General features: G+C 51.4%; 1 protein-coding gene across 3 annotated transcripts in view; it reads left to right on the forward strand.

Annotated features, from left to right (window-relative positions):
* Window positions 1-2,407: 2,407 nt before the first annotated feature.
* The window catches only part of EDA (ectodysplasin A), a 54,359-nt gene continuing 35,703 nt past the window's right edge, over window positions 2,408-21,063 (forward strand). For all 3 annotated transcript variants that reach the window (XM_015860168.2, XM_015860169.2, XM_015860170.2), the window contains exon 1: window positions 2,408-2,796. In XM_015860168.2, coding sequence (XP_015715654.1) covers window positions 2,518-2,796 — 279 coding nt within the window. In that variant the 5' untranslated portion in view covers window positions 2,408-2,517. The remainder of the gene's footprint in view (window positions 2,797-21,063) is intronic.

The following is a 21,063-nucleotide window of genomic DNA, read 5'->3' on the forward strand; positions in this document are numbered from 1 at the left end:
GTCTGGGGTGGCACATTCACTGTGTCAGCAAATGGGATTTCTCATTGACTGGTGGGATTTTATAGGAAGAGCTCCCTGGTGCTTCATTCTGAGGATCTGATGTGTTAACCCAATGAGATCCCAACAGAGGCGGCCAACTCAGCTCTTCTGGATGGTTCATGGATGGATGGAGACCCATAAGCAGGCCCTAAGTACAAAGTGTTTGAGGAATCACTTAACCTCTACAATTCATCCTAAAAGGAACATGAATTACCCTTGAAAACAGAGCCAGGCTACTGCCAGCCTGAAGAAGTCAGTGTTTGTAAATAACTTGGATCTCCATCTTGAAAAACAGGACCAACCCTGAGTGTGCAAATAATTACAGATGTCCCTAAAATAATGGCAGTGTTGTGTACTAAGAGAGTCCATAGGCTTTTATTTGCTTTTTGCTATGGAGCTGTCAGGGTTGGTGCTGGTTAATGCTTCCAGTTTTTCTATACAAATATTAGGGAAACATTTCTCTCTTAAATGAAAACAGAGACTCTCATATAATTCCATGACTATGACACAGAACTTAAAGGCAAAATAATAATAATAATCCCTATAGCAGAAAAATAAGTCTAGGAAGGAGTACAAAGAGGTCATCTAGTTCATCCTGCTCCCCAAAGGCAGCACAAACTGTGTTCTTTATGGCCCCAGCCTATGAAATACGGAGTGCTGGAGACCCCCCATGTGCCCCACGCTCCATCCCAGTGCTTGCAAGGCATTCTCAAAGCCTCACGTCCCCCTGCCCTGCTCTGTGGGGGGCAGCCCCCTGCTGCTGCTGTGCTGGGGGGTCCCGCAGCTCCCCTCCCCCTGTGCCACGGGGACTCAGGGTTGTCCCATTCGGTGTCACAGCAGATTTCTGCTGGCACCCTATTTTGCATAGGGCACCTCTCTGATTTGCTAAGACCACTGCTAATGCTTTATCCCACCAATTCCCAGAGACATCCCCTAAGGATTCACACAAAACATTGCCATTGGCAAAAGTGCTCACAGTGCCAATTTCCCTCTGAGCTTTCTTTTCAGGTTGAGCATCAGGAGAAATTTCTTCTTCAAAAGAGCAGTGGTGCATTGGCACAGCTGCCCATGGAGTGGTGGGGTCACCACCCCAGAGGTGCTCCAGAACCATGGGGATGTGGCACTGAGGGATGTGCTTCGTTCCTTTTTCCTCATCTCACCTGCTGCTGATGTTAGCAGATGTCTAAACACCAATTTATAAACAATTCCATTTCTTGTTAGAATTGCCCCAAACCTTCAGTCTCCTTCAACTCCTTGCCCAGAGGGCCCCTTCACCTGCTGCCCCTGCCATGTCACACACAGTGACACCTCCCTTGTTCTTTGCTGTTGGTGACACCTCTCTACCCCATCCCTTCCCTATTGCTCCTTCCACTGCCCGCCCCCCACAGCCCCGCTCCCTGCAGCTCTGTCCCCACACCCCCATGCTATTATTCTCCATCAGGAAGGGCCCTGATTTATACTTTCTGTGCGTGTTCCTCATTGTCTCCGAGATGACCGAGCTGATCTCATGCTATTCTTTCTATCTTTCTTCTGCCTTGGGATGTTCTGCAGATGTGCCCTTGTGCTAATCCCTGTGAGCAGCTGGCAGCTCCCCCAACCCTGCGTTCCCAGCACATCAACCCACTGCTCCCCCCAAGCCTCCCTGCTCAGATCTGCTATCTCAAAGCCTTCCCTTCCAAACCCCCACACCTCTGCCTCCAGTACTTTTGCTGCCAGCGCTCAAGAGGCACTTGGGTAACGGACTGTTTTATGCTTTAACTTTTGGTCAGCCCTGAACTGCAGCTTAGTAATCCTTGTAGGTCCCTTCCAAATGAACTCTTCTGTTCTATTCCACCCCACTCTATTCAGTTCCATTCCAACCCATTATTTAATCTTCCATTCCATTCTAGGCTGCTATTCCATTCCACTACTCCCCTTTTCTTTTCGCTTTCCCTCTTCCTTTCTCTTTTCCCTTCCCATTTCCCTTCTCTTCCCTTTTCTCTTACTATTTTCCTCCCCTTTCATTTTCCAGTTTCCCTTCTACATCTCCTTACATCTCCTTCCTTTTTCCCTTCTCTTTTTTTCTTCCCATTTCTTTTCCTTTTCCCATTCCCTTCCCTTTCCCTTTCCCCATTCCTTTTCGTTCTTTTTTCTTCCCATCCCTTTCCTTTCCTATCCCATTTCCCTTTCCCCTTCCCCACCTTTTTCCCTTTCCCATTTCCCCTTCTCTATCCCATTTCTCTTCCCTTTCCTCATTTCTCTTCCCATTTTCCTTTCCTTCCCCGCTCCCCCCCTCCCGGTCCACATCTCCCATCCCCGGCCCCCGCCCATTCCCCGCCCCCCTCCCCGCTCGGTGCCGCCCGCAATCCCCGCCCCGCTCCGTTCCCCGCCCCCTGGCGTGGCGGTGGGGCGGCCCCGGCCGCTCTGCCCCCGTCGCCCCGTCGCTCCCCGGCCGAGCATGGAGCAGTAACGGAGCCGCCGCCGCTCCGTCCCGCGGCCATGGGTGCGGAGCGCAGGGGGGAGGCGGCCCGCGGCGGCTGCTCCTGTGTCGGCGCCGGGAGCTGGCGCCTCTTCCTCGGCTTCTTCGCCCTCTCGCTGGCTCTGCACGTCCTCACCCTCGGCTGCTACCTGGAGCTGCGCTCCGAGCTCCGCCGCGACCGCGGCCCTCAACCCGCGGCCCCGCCGAGACGCGACGGAACGGCGGCGGCCGCGGCTCCCGGAGCTCCGCCCGCCGTCCGCCCGCAGCGCCCCGCGGAGAGCGGCGAACGGCGGCAGCAGGTGGGTGCGGGCCGGGCAGCGCCGCGGGGTGGGGGGAGCCCGGAGCGCCTCCCTCGGAGCTCGCGCCGTCGCCGGGCTGCATTGGCGGCGGCCCCGCGCTCCGCTCTGCTGTCCGTGGGGCCCCGCGGCGGGTGCGGATGCTCCGCGTTACGCTACACCTGCTGCGGGCGGCGCTGCGGATGGAGGCGCCGCGGGTGCTGCCCGCTGTGCTCTGCGCTCTGCGACGCACGCGAGGGCAGCCCCGCACCGCCCGGCTCCTGCGCCCGAGGTGGCTGCAGTGTCGGCTCTTCTCCCCGGCGTAGTTTGGCGATGGGGGGGATCTCCCCGCTCGCACCCAAAGGGCCTTTCGGAGCCTGCGGGATGCACGAGAAGTTGGGGGGTCTGCGGGCAGAGCCCTGCGTGTGCCGAGGGCCGTCAGTGCGCGGAGACTGCACGGGGACAGCTGGGATAACCCGTGGGTTTGGAGTCTCGTTCTCCTGCTCGACCACCGGGTGCTGCTCCCGGTGCTGTTTGGGTTCTCTGGCTTCTGGTAACGAAGAGTGAGCAGGAATTGGATTGGGGGAAGTCGGGTTATCCAGGCATCCCCCTGCCCTGTGTGTCTGAGCAGTGTCAGGATGAAGGGAGAGAGCTGCTCGGTGTTGTGGTTGAGTTTGGGATTGCCCTGTGGCTGCACATGGCCGGAGCTCCGTCTGTGTGTTGTCACGTGAAATGTGCTCGGGCTGCAGAGCGCTGGGTCACGGAATAGCAGAGCACACAGCTGAGGCATGCGTAAGTTCCAGCCTGAGATAATCAGTCTCTGAGTTTGTGCTGATATCTAAACGCTGCTCTGCACAGCTGCCGTGCTCCAGGGAAGGGTCTGCGTGGTCCTTGGTTTGCTGTGTGCCTGCTGAGAGCTTTTTGGCCGGACTGCAGCGGTTGGTTGCAAGAGAAAGTTCCCTGCTCCCATGAGTAGAAGGCTTGGCACGATGGACAGGGAGCTGCTGGCACCGCAGCGTGCTCTGACAGCATGCAGCCATGCAGCTCGTCCTATTTGGAGCATTTCTCTGCTCTTTCTCTTTGCCTTTGCTGGGAAAAAAAAAAAAAAAAAAACCAAAAAAACCAAAAAAACCCAACCCTCAATGCTGCAGCGTTTCATTTATACATCCATTTCCGGATGGCCGCAGTGAAACAAGGTGTTTGCAAACAGCCTGCCTTAAGAAGAAGTTAATGACGGTGTAAAACTCCTCCATGTGCTGCCAGCAGCTCCCAGCCCCTGCAGCCTCACTGCGCACAGATGTGTCCTGAGGCATCAGCTTGCAGCACCCGGCACGGATTGGGGCTGTGACGGTGACACTGCAGGGCTGCAGCCTGGGTCCTCCCTCCCCGTTCACTGTGCTGTATGGGAGTGGTGACACAGGCTGTGGGAAGCCCTTCCCCTCGCTGACCCCTTTGTTTTATTTTCTCCCCGCTGACCCATGGAGGAGGAGGGCGGCCGTGATGGTCAGCGCTGGGATTTTGGCAGGAGCTGTGCTGGGCTCTGTGCCAGCCATGACCTCATGACAGGAGCGAGATTTGGCAGCCGGATAGCGCTCTGCTTCCCTATCTTACAGGGTATTCAAATATGTAACTAATTTAGGATACAAGGGCAATTTTTCATGGCAGAGGTTGAGGCATTGTGCTTCACATCTTTGTCCCAGAAGCTGCGGGGCGTTGCGTCAGCAGTTTGGCCTCCGGGTTAAAAGTTTGTTAACGCTGCGTTAATTGGCTGAGTTGGGGCTGTTGGTGGTGCTGGGGAGCCCCGCACGGGATGGATGCAGCCCTGGCAGGGCAAGCACTACCATTGGGCACTCCCTTGGGTCCTGGCATTGTGGCACAGAGTGGGCAGCAGGGATTGAAGCAGTTTGTGTCTAACCCAGATCATGCTCTGTTTGCAGAAAGTTATTGCTGCTCGGTTTGAGTGTTGCAGTGGCCTTACAGCACTGAGCATCCAACACGATGCTCTGACTGCAGGATGGCACTTGTGGGCTGCGATGGGGAGGGTGCAGCCTGACAGGGTGGTGGGGCAGGAGGTCTGGAGCTCCTCTAATGGAGATGAGTATCCTCAGCTGTGCTCAGCAGGTTGGAGAGCTACCTTAATGGAGGGAAACTCTGCTGTGAGCATTGCTCCTAGCAGGCAGCAGGCCCCAGCCCATCCCTTGTTAGGTGCTCAAATAAGGCTTTGCATTTGCTCCAGTGCTCAGTGCATCCCTCAGTTGGTGCTGTGCCTCCCAGCAGCTCGCAGCACCCCTATACAGCACTGTCTCTGCACACTGCCCTCCTGCAATCTGCTTCTCTCAATAATGTCATCAGTTTGGGGCAAGCAGTGCTGTGCTGCTGCTGATGGCTGAAGATCAGCACACCAGGTGAGGCATGGGCAGTGTGAGGCCAGGATGGTGCCCATGAGCTGCATGTGCTGCTGTAAGCACAGGGAGCATGCAGGGTTGAGTTCAGCATACAGCTCCAGCATACTTGGACTCTCCCCCATTTACTGATTGCAGAGCTATGGGGCCTATGGGCGCCCTCAAAGTATGGAGCCTGTACACAGAAGGGTTTATTTCTCAAGCTGTTGGTTGGCTGCAGCTGGTGACCCAACCGCCATTAAACTGCCTCCAAAGCATCCCCCAAAAGCAAAATTGCTCCTCCTCTGATACATCCCAACTCCCATCCCCACAGTGTGATGGGTGCACAGAGAGCTGAACCACAGCCGTGGGACATGTCCTGCTGGGGGCGTCTCCGTGGTGCTCATCCTCTGTGCTATGCTTTGTCATCCAAACTGGGGCTCTGCTGTGCAGTGCTTAGAGTTGCTGAGGCTGTGTTGGTCTTTGGGGCCATGTGCCTGGGGGGCTCATAAAGAGATAGCAAATAGGAAACATATTTGTGCTCCTAAGCCTAGGGATATTCTGTGTGAAATCTGGCGCCGATCCATGCGCTCCATTTCTTTAAAGAGCAGATAGTGCACAGCATTGGAGGAGAGCTGCAGGGGAGGCAGGAATCACCCAATTCATCTGTAGGCATCGGTGGTGCTGCTTTGGTTCCATCTCAAGTGGGGTGGTGGTAGGAACAATTTCTTCTCAAAAAGAGTGGTGCACAGCACTGCTGCACACGGAGCAGTAGGGTCACCATTCCCAGGGGTGTCCCAGAACTGTGGGGATGTGGCACTATAAGGGATGTGAGGATGGGCATGGTGGGGTGGGATCAGAGAGGGCTTTTGCAGTGCCTTGATCTCTCCCTGCACCCAGTGGGTTGCACAGAGGTCTATGCTTTATGTTACCTGCTCATTAGCCCTTGCACCAGGGGTACGGAAAGCATGTGAGCATGGGGGAGTCACGGCACCAAGTGCTCCATCAGTCCAATGGGATTTTTAACCTCTTAATGTGATTTTTCTTACTGCATAATACTATAAATCATCTCTGCTCCTCCGTACGCATGTAGTATCTTGTAGTGCTAATTAAGCTGCACGCCATCCTAATTTTGCTCTTATACTAATCCCATATATTTTTCTTGACTCGAAGCCAAACCCTGAAAAGTTCAGAGCATGCGAAGCTCCCAATCCTGCCTTATTATATGTTAATGACTTGGTGTTTTAATGTCTTTCAACACTTTAAGAGGATGTTATTTCTGGAGGTTTTCTGGCTGCAGAAGGTGACCTGCATGTGAGTGCAAAGCAGTGAATGGGCTCTGTGCATCTCAGCACTGGGATCTGTCAGAGCTCAGTGTGCACAGATACAAATTGCAGCGAGATTTGGATGTAATTTGGAAATAGTTAACTGTCTTTATAGGTTAGGAAAATAAAGCTCCTGCCTAGACTTTACATGCTGCAGTTGTAAGTGCTCTCTTGTTAAACACTTGGGGAAACGAACTGTTTTTGTGTGCTGATGGTGCTGATGCCAGTTGGGCCTGAGCGCTACTATAACAAATAATTACTAGCAGATGTGTGCATATTAAAATGAGCTCTTTCCATAAGGCCAAATAAAATTCTGTTGTAAGTGCAAAGTACTAAATATGCAAGATTGTATTGATGAAATGCCAGTGCTCTAATGCGTTCCAAATGGCAAGTGCCAGCATCGCTGGCTCAGGCTGCACCTCAGCTGCAGCTCCTCCTTCTGCGGTTGCTCTGCACTTCCTCAGCAATGGCTCGTGCCATGAGAGGAATGGACCAGCACCTGGGAGTGATGCGTGGGTCTGCAAGGATTTGGCCCTATGCAGTGCCTCCTGTCTTTGTGTAGCAGAGAGGGTTCTGTGCAAAACTGTGCTCAGTGTCCCCCATGCCTTCTGCTTGGGCAGAAGAGCTCAGTGTGAGGAGCTCACCTGTGCAGGAGGCACAGTGCTGCCTAGCTTTGCAGCAGTGGGCATTGCACAGAGCACTGTTGCGTTGCATGCCCTTGCAGCAGCGTATGTTGCATGGTGTGGCATGTCTTTGACAGTGCGTGACATTGCATGGCTTTGCAGCAGGGTGTGCTGAATGGCGTTGCCATGAGGTGACGTTGTGTGGCATGGCTTTGCAGCAGGGTGCATTACATGGTGTTGATGGCTTTGCAGTGGTGTTGCATGGCTCTGCAGCAACAGGCATAGCTTGTTGTGATGTCACCGCAGGTGCTGTGTTGTGTGGCACTGTGGGCACTGCATGGTGCTGATGGCTTTGTGGGGTGCAGTGGTGCCTTGCATGGCTTTGCGGTGGTGCGCACTGCGTGCTGTGATGTGTGTGGTTTTGCAGCAGTGTGGCCTTGCAGTACTTTGGTGCTTAGCAGTGGCTGGTACCAGGTGCTCTGCGGTATGGCAAGAGTACAGGAGACGTAGCCTTGATTTGGATTAGATTCAGGCAAAGATGATGATGGACCGAGCCACAGAAGTGATAACGAATGTCAGCTTGCAACTTCTCTTTGCTGTTCCTACCCCCTTCTCAACAGACTGTGCCAGTAGCTCCCAAAGCCTCAGCCCATCAGTCAAACAGCATTAAATGCCAAACGTGCCCCGGGTGATGGGTGCTGGTCCCCATACATCACTGCTGCAGCCTTTGTTCGGCGCCCATTCATCCCATTGCTGCCATTCATTCACCTCTGTGCCTTAAATCTCTCCGGAGGCACATAACAAGGGATGGAGACAATGTGATTGTTGCTTAAACTGTGGCTCAAAGTCAAACACACCTCCAGAGATTGGGGAAAGGCCCAATGGGGCATCCCTGCCTACTGAGCCTCTGAGTTTGGGGGTATGGTGCTGAGGGTGGGGATCACACAAAGGAAGCCCTGGTAGTGCCAGGGCTGTTAAACCAGCACAGGGTGCTGCAGGGGGGTCCCTTCTAGCTCGGGGTATCCTGTGCTTCTGACTCGGGATGCAGTTGTGAAGCAGTTTTCTTTCACCTCACACATCAGCTTTGGGGTTTGCTCAGTTTCCCATGGGACAGGAGAACAGGGTAAAGCCTTTACAGCTGATTTCCTTGAGCTAATGCTGCACTGTCCCACTGTGACTGAGATGAAAACACAGTTCCCATTTATAAAGATTTTACTGCTCTTTCAGGATTCTGGCTGTCAGTGCATTTGACCCGTTGCCTCCTTCCAGTTGGACGGGAGGATTTGGGATCTTGGGGTTACCAGAGTTAGGAAGGGCTGTTTCTGTCTGGAAAGCCTTAGCTCTTGATCCTTCCCACAAAGGCAGAAAAACGAGACTGGAATGTGAATTGCAGGTTTGCCATTGGTGTGCTGTATGGAGGCAGCACGGTGGAAACACACAAGGAAAATAGTTTCTAAGTGCAGCTGTTAGTGCCTTTTTAGTGGTAATGAACTTAATTAGTCCAGTGCTGCCCCTGAGCAGTGGCCATGGGGGGACATCAGGACTGCCTGCTCCACTACCCTGGCAGTTGGGTTGAAGGTGTGGAGGAGCCTTTCTCATCTGCAAGCAACAGATGGAGCATAAGGGTGTCTGTCCTCATCCGTCAGTGAGTTCTGCATCTCCTTATCAGAACCACGTGTAGCAGAAATGCTAAGTCACAGCCTGAAGCAGTGATGGAGCACCTGGTGGGAAGGCAGGGCTGGCCCAGGGGAGCTCAGCTGCATGCAATGTACCTGAGTGGTGGAAGGGATGAAGCCGGGATCCACCCCTTTCCAGCCCTCATTCAAGGGTTGGCAGCAGATGTAAGGGTATCTTGCTGGAGATCCCTGCCTACCTGCACCAAAGGTAAGCATCTTTTCTTCCTTGGTTTCTTTGTCCATGGCTGCTGCTTTGGGGCTTCAGCTCCCTGCATTGGGACTGGTCCCAGCAGTCGCACATGTGGCTGATGGTGACTTCCTTGTGACGCAGCAGAGCACACAGCCACAGGGCCATTTCTCAGCACTTTCAGTAGCATTTGTTTCCTCCACCCTGAGTGCTGACTCAATTTTTATGACTGAAAATCACTGTATTCAGTAATAAGAGGAAAGGTGAGCTGGTTGGGTGCAAAGGAGCTCATTCAGACCCAAGCAGCAGGATTAACTTGCAGGTGCTATATTATCAGAGGCAGCATCTGAACACAGGAACCGCAGGGAAGCAGCCATAAAAGTGAATGCTGTGTGATAGAGTGTTGTCCAATGCTGCGAGTGGGTGACAGCTGTACTCACCTGCAGCTGGAGAGGAGGGTGCAGTGGGGTGGGAGCTGGTTGTGGCACACACTGCATTTCAGGGCCCCTGGGTGCTACTGGAGCCACTAGGAGTCAGCATGGGTGTGCGGGGAAGCACTGCAGTGTTGTAGCAGTCTGTCATTGTTAAGGGTGCTGCTTAAGTCTTTTTTTTTGAGTTTTTATTTTTTTGGGCCCCTCACTGCAAGGAAGACATTGAGGCCCTGGAACGCGTTCAGAGGAGGGCTACAAAGCTGGTGAGGGGTCTGGAGCACAGGCCGTATGAGGAGCGGCTGAGGGAGCTGAGATTGTTCAGCCTGGAGAAGAGGAGGCTCAGGGGAGACCTTATAGCTCTCTATAACTTCCTGAAGGGGGGTTGTAGTGAGCTGGGGGTTGGCCTCTTCTCTCGTGTAATTAGTGATAGAACTAGAGGGAATGATTTTAAGCTGCGTCAGGGGAGATTCAGGCTGGACATTAGGAAGTATTACTTTTTGAAAAAAGTAGTCAGGCACTGGAATGCACTGTCCAGGGAGGTGGTGGCGTCACTGACCATGGGATGGAATGCACTGCCCAGGGAGGTGGTGGAGTCACCGACCATGGGAGTGTTCAAGAAACGCTTGGATGTGGCACTGAGGAATATGATTTAGCCAGGAAGTATTGGTAATGGTTGGACTAGATGATCTTCTAGCTCTTTTCCAACCTTGATAATTCTGTGATTCTGTGATTAAATCTGAGCCCGTTCTTGCAGACAGATTGCATCATGTTGTAGTGACTGCTGTGACATCTCAATTGGAAAAAGAAGGAAAAGCAAAGGCATATAAGCAGAGATGAAATATCTAAACAAAAGAAATCATTCCCCAAACCAAAGGGAACATCTGAACCAAACTGTCCTTGCTGATAGCCAGGAGGCTTTGCAGTGATGCTGCCAGAGGTACCAGCCTTACAACAGTTTAATTACAGCTTGCTTCAGGTATATTGACAATGCAGCTGAGTGCACCGAGGAGGCTTTGAAAGCAGAGATGATGCCCTGTGCAGCCTTCAGCAGTTGGGCAATGAGGGCTTTGGGAACTCAGCACCAATCCTGCTCATCCACACTTGGCTTTAGGTCTGGTGGGACAGCAGGCAGTGGGAAACACCAATCCTCTTACTGTCAGAAGTGCTGTGTGGGCTCCTGGTGAGCTCAGGGCTTGTCTGGGTGCCATATTTGTAAGGTGTGGAGCAGCTCTGTCCTGTCCCTTACCCATCAACATCTGCACCGGCACCAAGGCTGGCAGTGTGCTGTGCCAGGTGCCTCGTGTACTAAGGCTGGCTGCTTAGCACCCCGAAGCAGGCTGCCAGATGCCCCCAAGTCAGGTGCCTGTAGCAGGGTGCCGTGCTGTGCTCCCTCAGCCTCACGCTATCTCCAAATGCTGCAGCCGCTGTCAGAGTCACGTAGCAGGGAGCAGCAGCCCATGAGCAGCTCTGAAGCCGAAAGCAGCACGCCTGTAATAAAAGCAGGCTCCAACTTCAAACAAATGTGTACTGCACAGTCGTTGTTAGCACTCTGATGTGCGGCTGCGGAGCTTGGACAATTTATAGGCACTGCATCAAGAGCTTTAGTCAGTTCCATATGTGCTGCCTTCGTGCATTTGCCGGTATGGAGCGGTGGGATAAGATCTCGGAAGTCGAGGTCTTCAAGTGTTAAATACAAAGCGTTGCTCCTGCAGGCTCTGCTCTGCTGATCCAAGTGTCTGGCGCACATTTCTCACAACAGGCTGAGTTTGCCAAGGAGAATTACGCTCGATACAGCAAAGAGCTGTCAACTCCTTCCTCCCTCGCCTGCCAGTCTGCCCTTCAGAAAGCGGTGGTGTAGTGCCTGAGGTGCTAACTTTGATAGTGATGGTTGCTGGGGGTGCTCAGGGAAGGTGTGTGGTCGCTCAGCTCTCAGCCTAGCATTGCTGCATCGCCTCCCATTGACTCGCCTGAGCCGGGGACTCAATGGTTAAACGTTCCTGCTCTTGGCCTACAAGAGCAAGGACGGGTATCTCCTGCTGGATCTGTCTGCTCCATCAAATCTGGCAAATAGCACAGATTTTTATGCTGTGAACAGAAATGACGCCCCAGGGCTACGACTGAAAGGAGAGGTTGACATACTTACCTTGCAATCTTGTTAGCATTTAGCTGTGCTTTCTCCAAAACCCCAAATCCCAAGAACAGCAGCAGCAGCAAACATTGCAGGTTTTGTGAGCAGATGCCTTGGAGATAACAAATTACTTTGCTCTTTGTTTGACTCCTTGGCACTTAATCATTAATTAAAATGAGGCCAAGTGTGCTTAGATGGTTCATATGGAGGGGAAGGGGAGAAAAAAAAGCCAAACTTGCTTGCGGAATGAAGCAAAACTGCCTTTGTAAGAAATGTCCCATGCAAAGTCAGCATTAATCTTTCAGACTATGAAGCAGCAGCATGAATTCTGATCCAGCTGTGCCCCTTTTCACTATTACCTTTTGTGATAGAGAGATCTGCTGATGTTGAAGTTGGCCCAGAGTACACCTGGGATGCTGGTGTAGCACTGCCGTGTGCAGCACCATGTGCAGTACCATGAGTTTCTAAGGATGGGCTTGGAGGGTTGTTGTACGAAGAGGAGCCTACGAAGCGTGGTTCTCCAGTTGTGACTTACAGGCGCGAATGCTTTGCAATAGGGGATGTTACCTTAGGGTCGTGTCCATGCCTTTCTTTCTAGCTGGGGCACAAATGATGATGTTAGCATTCAGGGTTTGGATATGACATCTTCACAAGTACTCACTGCATTCCCCAGGCTGAGTTGGAGTTGTTGCTGTACTTTAGGGAAGGCCTTGTGAGGAAGAGCAGAATGCAGGGGTGTAGCAGAAATGCTATTTCATGGCCTGCAGCAGTGATGGAGCACCTGTTGGGAAGGCAGGCCCAGCTCAGGTGCGTGCAGTGTACCTGAACACATTGAGGGATGGAGCCAGGATGCACCCCTTCCCATCCCTAATCTAAGGGTTGGCAGTGGAGGTAAGGGCATCTTGCTGGAGATCTCTGCATACCTGAGGCCTTCCAAAGGTAATCTGCAGGCTGGATGGATGCTCTGTCATGGTGTTCATTAATAGTTCTGTGTACATCTGCCTCAGAGATAAAAGGCAGCTGGTTGGTCTGGGTTGGGCTGAGTGCTCTTCATCTACATGAGAGCTTGTGCTCTGCATGGCTGTTGTCTGTGCAGAGGGAGAGGTGTCTGTTCATACACGCAGACTGCTGCCTCTGCAGGAGGCCAGAACAGCTGGGCTTTTCTGGCAAGGAGCTCAATGTGACATGCTGGGCAGCAGTGCACCTTCCAGCATCCTCCTGTGGAGAGCCAGAGCTGTATGGCTGTCAGCCAGCGCTAACAGCAGGACAAGCATCTCCCCCTTCCACTGTGGGATGAAAGCAAGTGCATGTTGTGTATCTGCAGCAGCATCTCCCTCTCCTGCTGTCTGGATTCTCCTACACCCTGGTGGGACATCATCCATCCAGATTCACAGCCGCCAGTGCTGCACCCTGGGCTTAGTGGGAGCAGTTGGTGCTGGGCTGCAGTGCTTGATGTTGGAGGAGCACAGTGCTCCTGTGTTTGGCCTGTGGAGCACTGTTTCCATCATTCAGAGCCTCAGGCATTACTGTAGGTAAAAGTCAGATGCATAGAGCTGATTGCTTTAAGTCTTCCTGCCAGCTGGTTTGAAGCCTGATGCTGTGTGTGCTGCCCGCTGTGAGGATCCCTTCGGTGATTATTTGCTGTTTCCCAGTTCTGTGCTAAGAGAAAACAAGCATGGAATACTTGCTGGCAGAGTGATTCTTCTGTGGTCATTTTTAAATGGTCCCTTTCAATTGAGTGTCACACATGAGTGGGTTATTCTTTTAAGGGAATGAACTGCTTAATGAACCGTTATTCTCTTATCGAGTGACAGAACTCTGTTTTTAGTGCTCTAGTGACTGAATTGGCCCAAACCAACAACTTAGAATCAAACCAGCCAATGCCACTGTGGTGGTTCGGGAGCAAGGATACATCCTGTGAGCATCTGGGGGGGGGAATCTGGGGTGTAATCTCAGAGTGCATTGACCCACAGCCAGGGCTGGGTGGCCACTGTGCCCCCCACAAATCCCATACTCTTCTGGCTGGTCCACACCATCCTTAGCTTCAGAGCCCAGAGCTGCCTGGGCTGATGACTCTTTAGAAGCACAGCTATGATGGGAGGGAACGGTGGTTGGGTGGCACCCATCCCTCCAAGCAGAGCTGCTGATGGCAATTAAAGCTGCTCTGATAATGCCGAGTATCTTCCCTCTGTGCTGGTACTGGAGGTGTTCTGTAGGACGGGACCATGCAGCTGACACAGCAAATGTGCTGCTTCCCACCCACAGCCAGAGCGGGTCCTGGGTGTTGAAGAATTTAAGGTTCAAAACCCCTTCTAATTTTGTGCTATTTCTTGTAATCTGAAGCTCTTCCCTGCGACACTGATAGCAGAGAATCCTCTGCGTTAGAATTTTTAATTAAAACAAATTGTTTGGGGGGGGGGGAGGGGTGGTTGTTTATTAAACATGATAGTTAACAAGTGTCCACTTGGGGTCTGGTTATCACATAAAGGGCTTAAATACGTTGGAATCCCCTGCTGACAGTGCTGGGGTTAGACAGGGTGATGTGGAGCAGTGCATCAGAGGTGGGCATTACAGTAGGAGAACGTCCTCAGCAGAACACGTGTTGGTGCCCGCAGCCATTAAGCTTAATAATCTCGCTGTCTGTATCGACTTACAAATGAAAGCTTGCAGTAATTTGGAGCAGCGTTTGAATTGCGAGTGGTGGTGGTGATGCTGAGCTCGTCTTTTAATGCTGAGTTTGGAGTCTTTGAGGTTTGGATTAAAAAAAAAACTTCAATGAAACCACAAAAAAGACATTGGAAGCATAACCGAACAGGTGGAACAAATTTGTTAAATCTGTTATTGGGAAAACAGCAACTTGCTTTTAAGAAATAAATCAATCTGCAGCTCAGCGTTTCATAATGAGGAGTGGGATAGGAAAATCTAAAAATATCTACAAATGGGAGCTAATGCTCTGAAGGAACAGATCCAAACTCGAATATAATATTGCCCATTGTGGTGACAATAAGCATTTTAAAGTTCATTGAGATCCGTGCTGGGATGCAGATGGGGCTCTGAGAGCCAGCGTGTTTCTCTTGCCTGGGTCCAGTTTTATTTGCATAACCACTTGTAATTTGCATTGCCAGTAGCTTGCAGAGCTGGGGTTGGGAAACCACGATGAGTTCATCCCACTTGCTGTGCTCAGTGCATGAAATGGCAAATCTGGAAGGCAAATCTCTGCTCCCTAATGTGGGTGACCACGCTCTGTGCTTTGTCACCTGGCCGTGTTTGTCCCTTGAAAGCACTGGGAGCAACCCTTGGTCAGCACAAGGGCTCGTGCTGGTGCTGTGGGATGCATGCACCTGTGTTTGCAGAAGGGCATCTCTGTATCCTGGTCTTTGCTTTTCCTTTGCTGTTTGGGTAGCACAGCCAGCTCAGCTTCCCTGTTTCTTGAAAAGTCATCCCACAGCCCCATACTTTCCAGCAGGGTTTTCCTGGTGGTGTTGTGTTTCCCCTGCACAGCCCCTGCACAGCCATGGCACACAGCAGCACTGCCCTCAGCTGCCGTGCTCCGTCCCAGCCTGATATTTGCTGAAGGCTTCTCTCTGCTCTTCTTGAGCAAACACTGGATTGCCTGTGGACAGCTGTTGCTCAGAAGCACACAGGGAAGTGCATCTGTAGAGCTATTGCACGGTGCTTGTCTTTTGAGGAAGCACTGTGCTCTTGTGGCACTAAATCCAGAAAAACCCCTCCACCTCATCCTCATTCAGGTTCAATTGGGCTTAGGCTGGGTGTGATCGGGGCACTTGGGGCATCAGGGTGGGAAATACCCCTATTCCTGTCCATGCAGAAGGTAGGGGTGCCCTGTTCAGGGCTGCTGGCTGTGTGCTGCCCCAGGTGGGTGCCTCGCTTTGCTCTGCAGGAAGCACTGTAGGACACCAGCAGGTCTGAAAGGGCATGGACAATACTTCTGCATGGCTGGGCTTCCCTTGGTGTATCACAGCCCAGCTTTTGTCCTCAGACCCATCACATGTTTAGAATACTTTTAACTTCCTTAATGGTTTACCAAAACTCAGCCACGCTCTGACCACCATCAACCTGGCTGTCCATGCGCTGCTCCCTGCGCGCATCACAGCTGATGCAATCTGGAGGCTGCTGCTTTAATGAGGACTGGAGCTGTGCTTTCAGGGCCCGCATGGCAATTGTGCTGACTCCTCCTGATGCTTTTGGAAGCACTGCTTGCCTTCTGTTGTTGCCGTGGTTTGGGATTGCTTTCATTTGATGCTCGGTCCCCGGGAGAGCATCCCTGTGGTGCAGCCGCGCTGTGCCTGGGGCGGAGGTGGGGGTCCCACGGTGCCCATCTGTTCCCCAGCCCTCACCCATGGGTGCGGGGGCTCTTGGGATGCCCTGCAGAGCTGTTAGGTTGGCAGCTGTCGAGGCCAGGGGTTCAGGGAGGCTTTGTGTCCTCGCTTTGAAGCTCGGGTCTGAAAGTGTTGTAATGAGGTTTTATGATGTATTCTGGCAAGGGCTTGTTATTTTGTGTGTGGATTTATTGTATAATGAACGGAGTGATTTTGAAATGTTTTGTGCAACCATTTTTTGGAAAGGACATTGTATTTTGTTTATGGGGATGTGTGAGTTTTTATGAAACTTTATTTAGCTTTTAGCAAGAATAATCTTTATTCAACAAATAGCGCAAATAAATCTTAAATTGAACAAATATGTGCCAACTTTCAAACACAGCAACAAACAATGACATGAAACGGGGCAACTTTGGAACAGCATACAACTGTAAGCATAGTAAAGAAATAAGTAATAAAAGCTAACAAAGAGCAGCTTGGGCCGTGCAGGGCAGGTGGGGCCGGGCCCCCTCCCCATGCTGTGCTCAGCCCCGTGCCTGCTTGCATTGGGCTCCAGCCGAACCCAGGCTGTGCTGATGCATGTAGCTGTGGGTGATGTGGAAACGTTCTCCAGCAAAGCTTTGTGTCCCCGCGGCAGCTCCAGGAAATGTTTCATATATGTTTCTGTCTTTGCTCAGCAGCATTGCTAGGGGAGAGAGCCCTCTTCCTTCTGCATTGTGTTCCAGTGGCAAAGCATCATAGAATGGCTGTGGGGAACAGCACCTCATCCCTGTGCAAAGCCATTGGGGTCCTGCCATGTTGCCGTGGCTGAGATGGGCACAGAGTGACCAGTGGCAGCTCTGTTCATATCATTTGCTGGTTTCTCCCATAAGAGAACGTCACGGCACCTGGAAGTGGCCAAGCTGGTGGCCATGCCATGCCTGGGGCTCCCCACAGTGTTGTAGAGCCCTGTCCTTCAGTTCTGCACAATGTTCCCATCTGAAATGCTCTGCTTGCTGAAATGTCTTTATCAGGAGTGAATGTATGGAATTAATTGTGGGTTTCCCACAGTTTTCCATCAAATCTGAAGAGAAATTGCAGCGCAGAGTGGCTCATCCTGTTACTTTTTTTCTTTATCTTTTGGGCTATCCCAGCTTATCCATTTTATTTTGCTTTTTGGAGTGTTTCTTGTAGAGAAGGACAGAATCTTCTTTCTGTTCATTTCCGGGGTGGTTTTGCTCTGCTTCATTCCTTGCTCCTGCACCATAGTTGGGCGATGCTCATTGTTTTACATACTGGTTGCTGTCCCCAATTACCGAAGGAGCCTGTTGGTGGGGACACCTGCCCCTTCCTGGCTGCATCTTTCCCTGAGGCATCAGGAATTCCTGTGCTGAACTTCTATTTGTTTCTCAGACCTTCCTGCCCAACCTTCCGGAGTTGACCTTCACCACTTTGCTTGGATTGTAGAGCAGGAGATGAAATGCATGAGGCCGTGAAATCAAAAGAACAGAGCTATTTGTGGAGGGAAGAGACCGAACTCTGCTTCCAAGTGTCCTTCCTACTTTCTAACCTTGGAAATACCAGGAACATGAAGCCTGATATTACTTATTTCTGCGGGGAAATCTCATGTAGCAAATCCACTCTTACTGGGAGGAGCATTTTCAGCCCTTCATTGGCCTTTTCAGCCCCTATAAGTTTTAACAAAAGAGCTTTTCTTCTAATAGTGAGCAATGGAATTGGGTGTTAATGAAAACAAATTAATTCTGAATGGAAAATTCCTTCTCGACTGTGTTGTGCCATTCTCTTCTAATAGAGCAAACCTGCCAGCCCTCTCTCCCATTGCCCATACTTTTCCAGGAAGAATAAATGAGACTTATGTTTCCAGAACCACGAGATAGAGGCATCACTTGGTTTGTGTCCAGCCTTCTTCGTCCCTTCACAGTGCCTCTGCAGCTTCACAAAGCCAAACTCTGCTTTTTTTCTGTGCCATTTCACTTTTGAACGTTGATTTTTTTCCCTGAGGTCTCTTCTCCAAGTTGGATTGTTCCTCTTTCCTGCATGTTCTAATTACTTTGTATACCTAAAGAATCTGGTCAGGACTCTTTGTTGTTAGCTGCAAATTCAGCTTTGCTTTTGGTGTTGGGCCCTCATGTGATGTAGATGGACATCATCTCTGCAGGAGCTCTGTGGGACTGGAGGATTGTGTTGGGTTTGGGAAAGCTTTACCCCCATTTGTCAGCAGGTAACATAGATGTGGAGAAGCCCCAGGTGCCTAAGGCCTTGCCATGGGCTTGTAACCAAGCCAGTGTTTTGAAACCAGATCACTTGAAACACAGTCCAGCATGCTGTGAAGCCATGCCACCTCTCCCAGCCCTTGTGAATCTGGCTGGCTGTTCCTGCCTATAGACAAGGGTTGGAAGGCCAATTGCAGAGAAAACACCTGACTGCCTGCTTTTCTTTTAAATCCATATATTAACTTATGAGGTCACTGAGTCGCTATCATTTGCACCCCTTAGGATCAAGAGGTAGCTGTTGAAGCTCAGTGTTCTTGCCAAGCTGGTACTTCAAACACAGCCTTAGTAGCTCCATGCAGCAGAAACCGATTTTAGAGGCTCTCACTGGTACGTGGCTGCTGGGAGCCATCAGCAAGGCAATGGAAGGTCCCCATGTTCCTTCTTCTGGGGAAGCCATCCACAACCAAGGGACTGTCCTCTGGCTGAGGCAGTATTACCCCTGTTCTCCATGGGCTGTGCTGGGAGGGTTGGAGCTGGTCCCATTCTGCAGGACGGGACAGGAAAAGCTCTTGTGAGGTGCCGTGGTCATGGGCAGGAGCACACATAAGCAGATGAGAGCAGCCATCACCTGTGACACACCGAAAGCCTTCAGCTTCCCTGGATGTGTGTAGTGGGATGTTAGGGTTGCAAGTGTGTTGGCAGCTGAGCTGCTTCTTGCTTTTGAATCACAAGGAAGGATAGAGCAGACATCCTGAAAATCCCATGTAGCAGCTGGAGCCTGGTGAGCAGTCAGGGTGGGATGCAGCATGCAGCCACATGGCCACTGAGGTGCTGAGCTTGTCCCATAGGTACTGTTTGGCACCCCCTGAGAAAGATGGGGGCTGTGTGGCTTGGAGGATGTCCATCACTGGAACAAAGAGGTCATTTGTTTGCACCGAGCTCAGTATTTCGTTGGTCACAGGTACCTGTCTGTAACAGCTCAGCTCAAGCCCTGCAGTGCTCAGATGTTTTGGTCCTCAGCTCTCATTTCTGCCACTTCAGACCTTGCTTTGCTCCAGGATCTTCCTTCGGAAAGAATGCGGTGCTGTGCGTCAGAGCACTCACAGATGCAATTGTGAGCTCTGCCTTCAGGGTGAGGATTCTGATCTGAACCTGTGAGTCAGAGCACGCACTTCTGCAGCATCCCAGAGAGTTTATAGCTCAGGGCTATTTACTGCCCATCACAACAGGTTTTTTATTACGCTGGAAAACTAATTTGCATCGCTTGTTGTAATTAATGCTGTAAAATGTTTAAACAAAAGCACAGATAGAAATTAGATTTACAGGCATTGCAAGCAATAGCATTAGAATATAAACCTTTGGTTCGCTTTTCTCCTTTGGCAAGAAAGTGATTAGGTCTAATTAAATTTATGGAGCGCTCTCTGCTCAGATTGAGGGATGTAATGAAAAAAACACATGGCAGAGGTGGCTTTGGACCCGGAGGGGCTTCCATCTGTTAATGGAGTCATCCAACCAACACGTTTATGCCCTGATTTATATGGTGGGCAAAAAATGGTCTCTTGGTCACGGTGAAATTCTCTTCTGTTGTTTTGAATTGTCTTTTTGTTGTTTTGTGGCTGCGATTTGCATGGTTGAAACTGATTTGTGTGTATGGGATGAGGCCATCAGCTGTCCGTGTGCTGCCATGGGACCATGAGATGGTGTGTGCTCCTTTGGGGCTGTCTGGCAGTCCTTGTGCTAGTCCAAATCCAATCAAAAGTTGGAGTATGTGAGCGTGGCGCTGTCTTGGAGTCCTCTGAGGGGTTGAGTTGAATGGAGGGTTTGCTTTTGGAGGAGGATTTGCAGCCATGGGGAACACAGCCAGGTTGGGTGATAGGAGCAATTCCTGTTCCAGAAGAGTGATCAGATATCAGCACTAGCTGCCCAGGGAGCAGTGGGGTCACCCAGCAGTGCTGCAGGGATGCAGCACTGAGGGATGTGGTGTTGGAGATGGTGGGCTGAGTGGGCTTGGAGATGACTTCTCCATCCTGAAGGACTCAGTGGGTCTGTGACTGTGACTAGGCAGTGTGTGTTCAAGGCCTGCTGCATGCTGTGTTGCTGCAGGAGTGGGTTTGGCAGTGGGTTTATACCCGATGCTCTACAAGGAGGGAAAGGTGAGGTTTGTGCCAACGACTCATGGGTGGTTAGGATGGGAATCGTTGCACTGATAAAGCTCCGTGGCTGCTCCGCCTCCGTGGCAGTTTGGTAGCCCTGGATGCTGCTGGGAGTTTGCAGCATCCCTTGGACCCATGCACTGCAGGGTGGGTGCACTGTCACTTCTCATGCAGTAACTTCATTATCAGGGCCCTCTTGCACTGCTGCTCTGCTTCTTGCTGTTTCCCAAGCAGCAGCTCTTTAAAAGTCAAGTGTTGGTGTGTTATCTGTGTTCATCTGAGCAGACTGTCAGCTCATACAAAAGCTCTTTCAAACCCTGCCAGCCTGTCTGCAACCTGTCTTCTTTTTTCTCTCCATGGCTCTCTGCTTGTGTAGGCGCTGTTTATGTGCTGCTCTTGCTCCAGATTAAATTCTCTTGCACCCTATGTGATTCCGTGCTGGCTGAGCACATCTCCAGCCCATGTGTGCACTGCACTAATGCTGCTCAGAGCACTGGTTGCATCACTCCCCAGTCTGTGATTTACGCAAGTGACAGAGCCCTCCTGCTGTAGTGGCGATACTAATTCAGAGCCTGAAGCAGTGATGGAGCACCTGGTGGGAAGGCAGGGCCAACCCAAGGGAGCTCAGGTGCATGCAATGTGCCTGAGTGACTGGAAGGCATGGGTCCAGGATCCACCCCTTCCCAGCCCTCATTTAAGGGTTGGCAGTGGAGGTGAGGGCATCTCTTGCTGGAGATCCCTGCCTACCTGAGCCCTTCCAAAGGTAAGTAGCTCTTTTCCTTCATTTCTGTATCCGTTGCTGCTGCATTTGGGCTCATTCTCATTTACTGTAGA

Source organism: Coturnix japonica, chromosome 4 (genome assembly GCF_001577835.2).
Source record: "Coturnix japonica isolate 7356 chromosome 4, Coturnix japonica 2.1, whole genome shotgun sequence".
In the NCBI taxonomy this organism is placed as follows: Eukaryota; Metazoa; Chordata; class Aves; order Galliformes; family Phasianidae; genus Coturnix; species Coturnix japonica.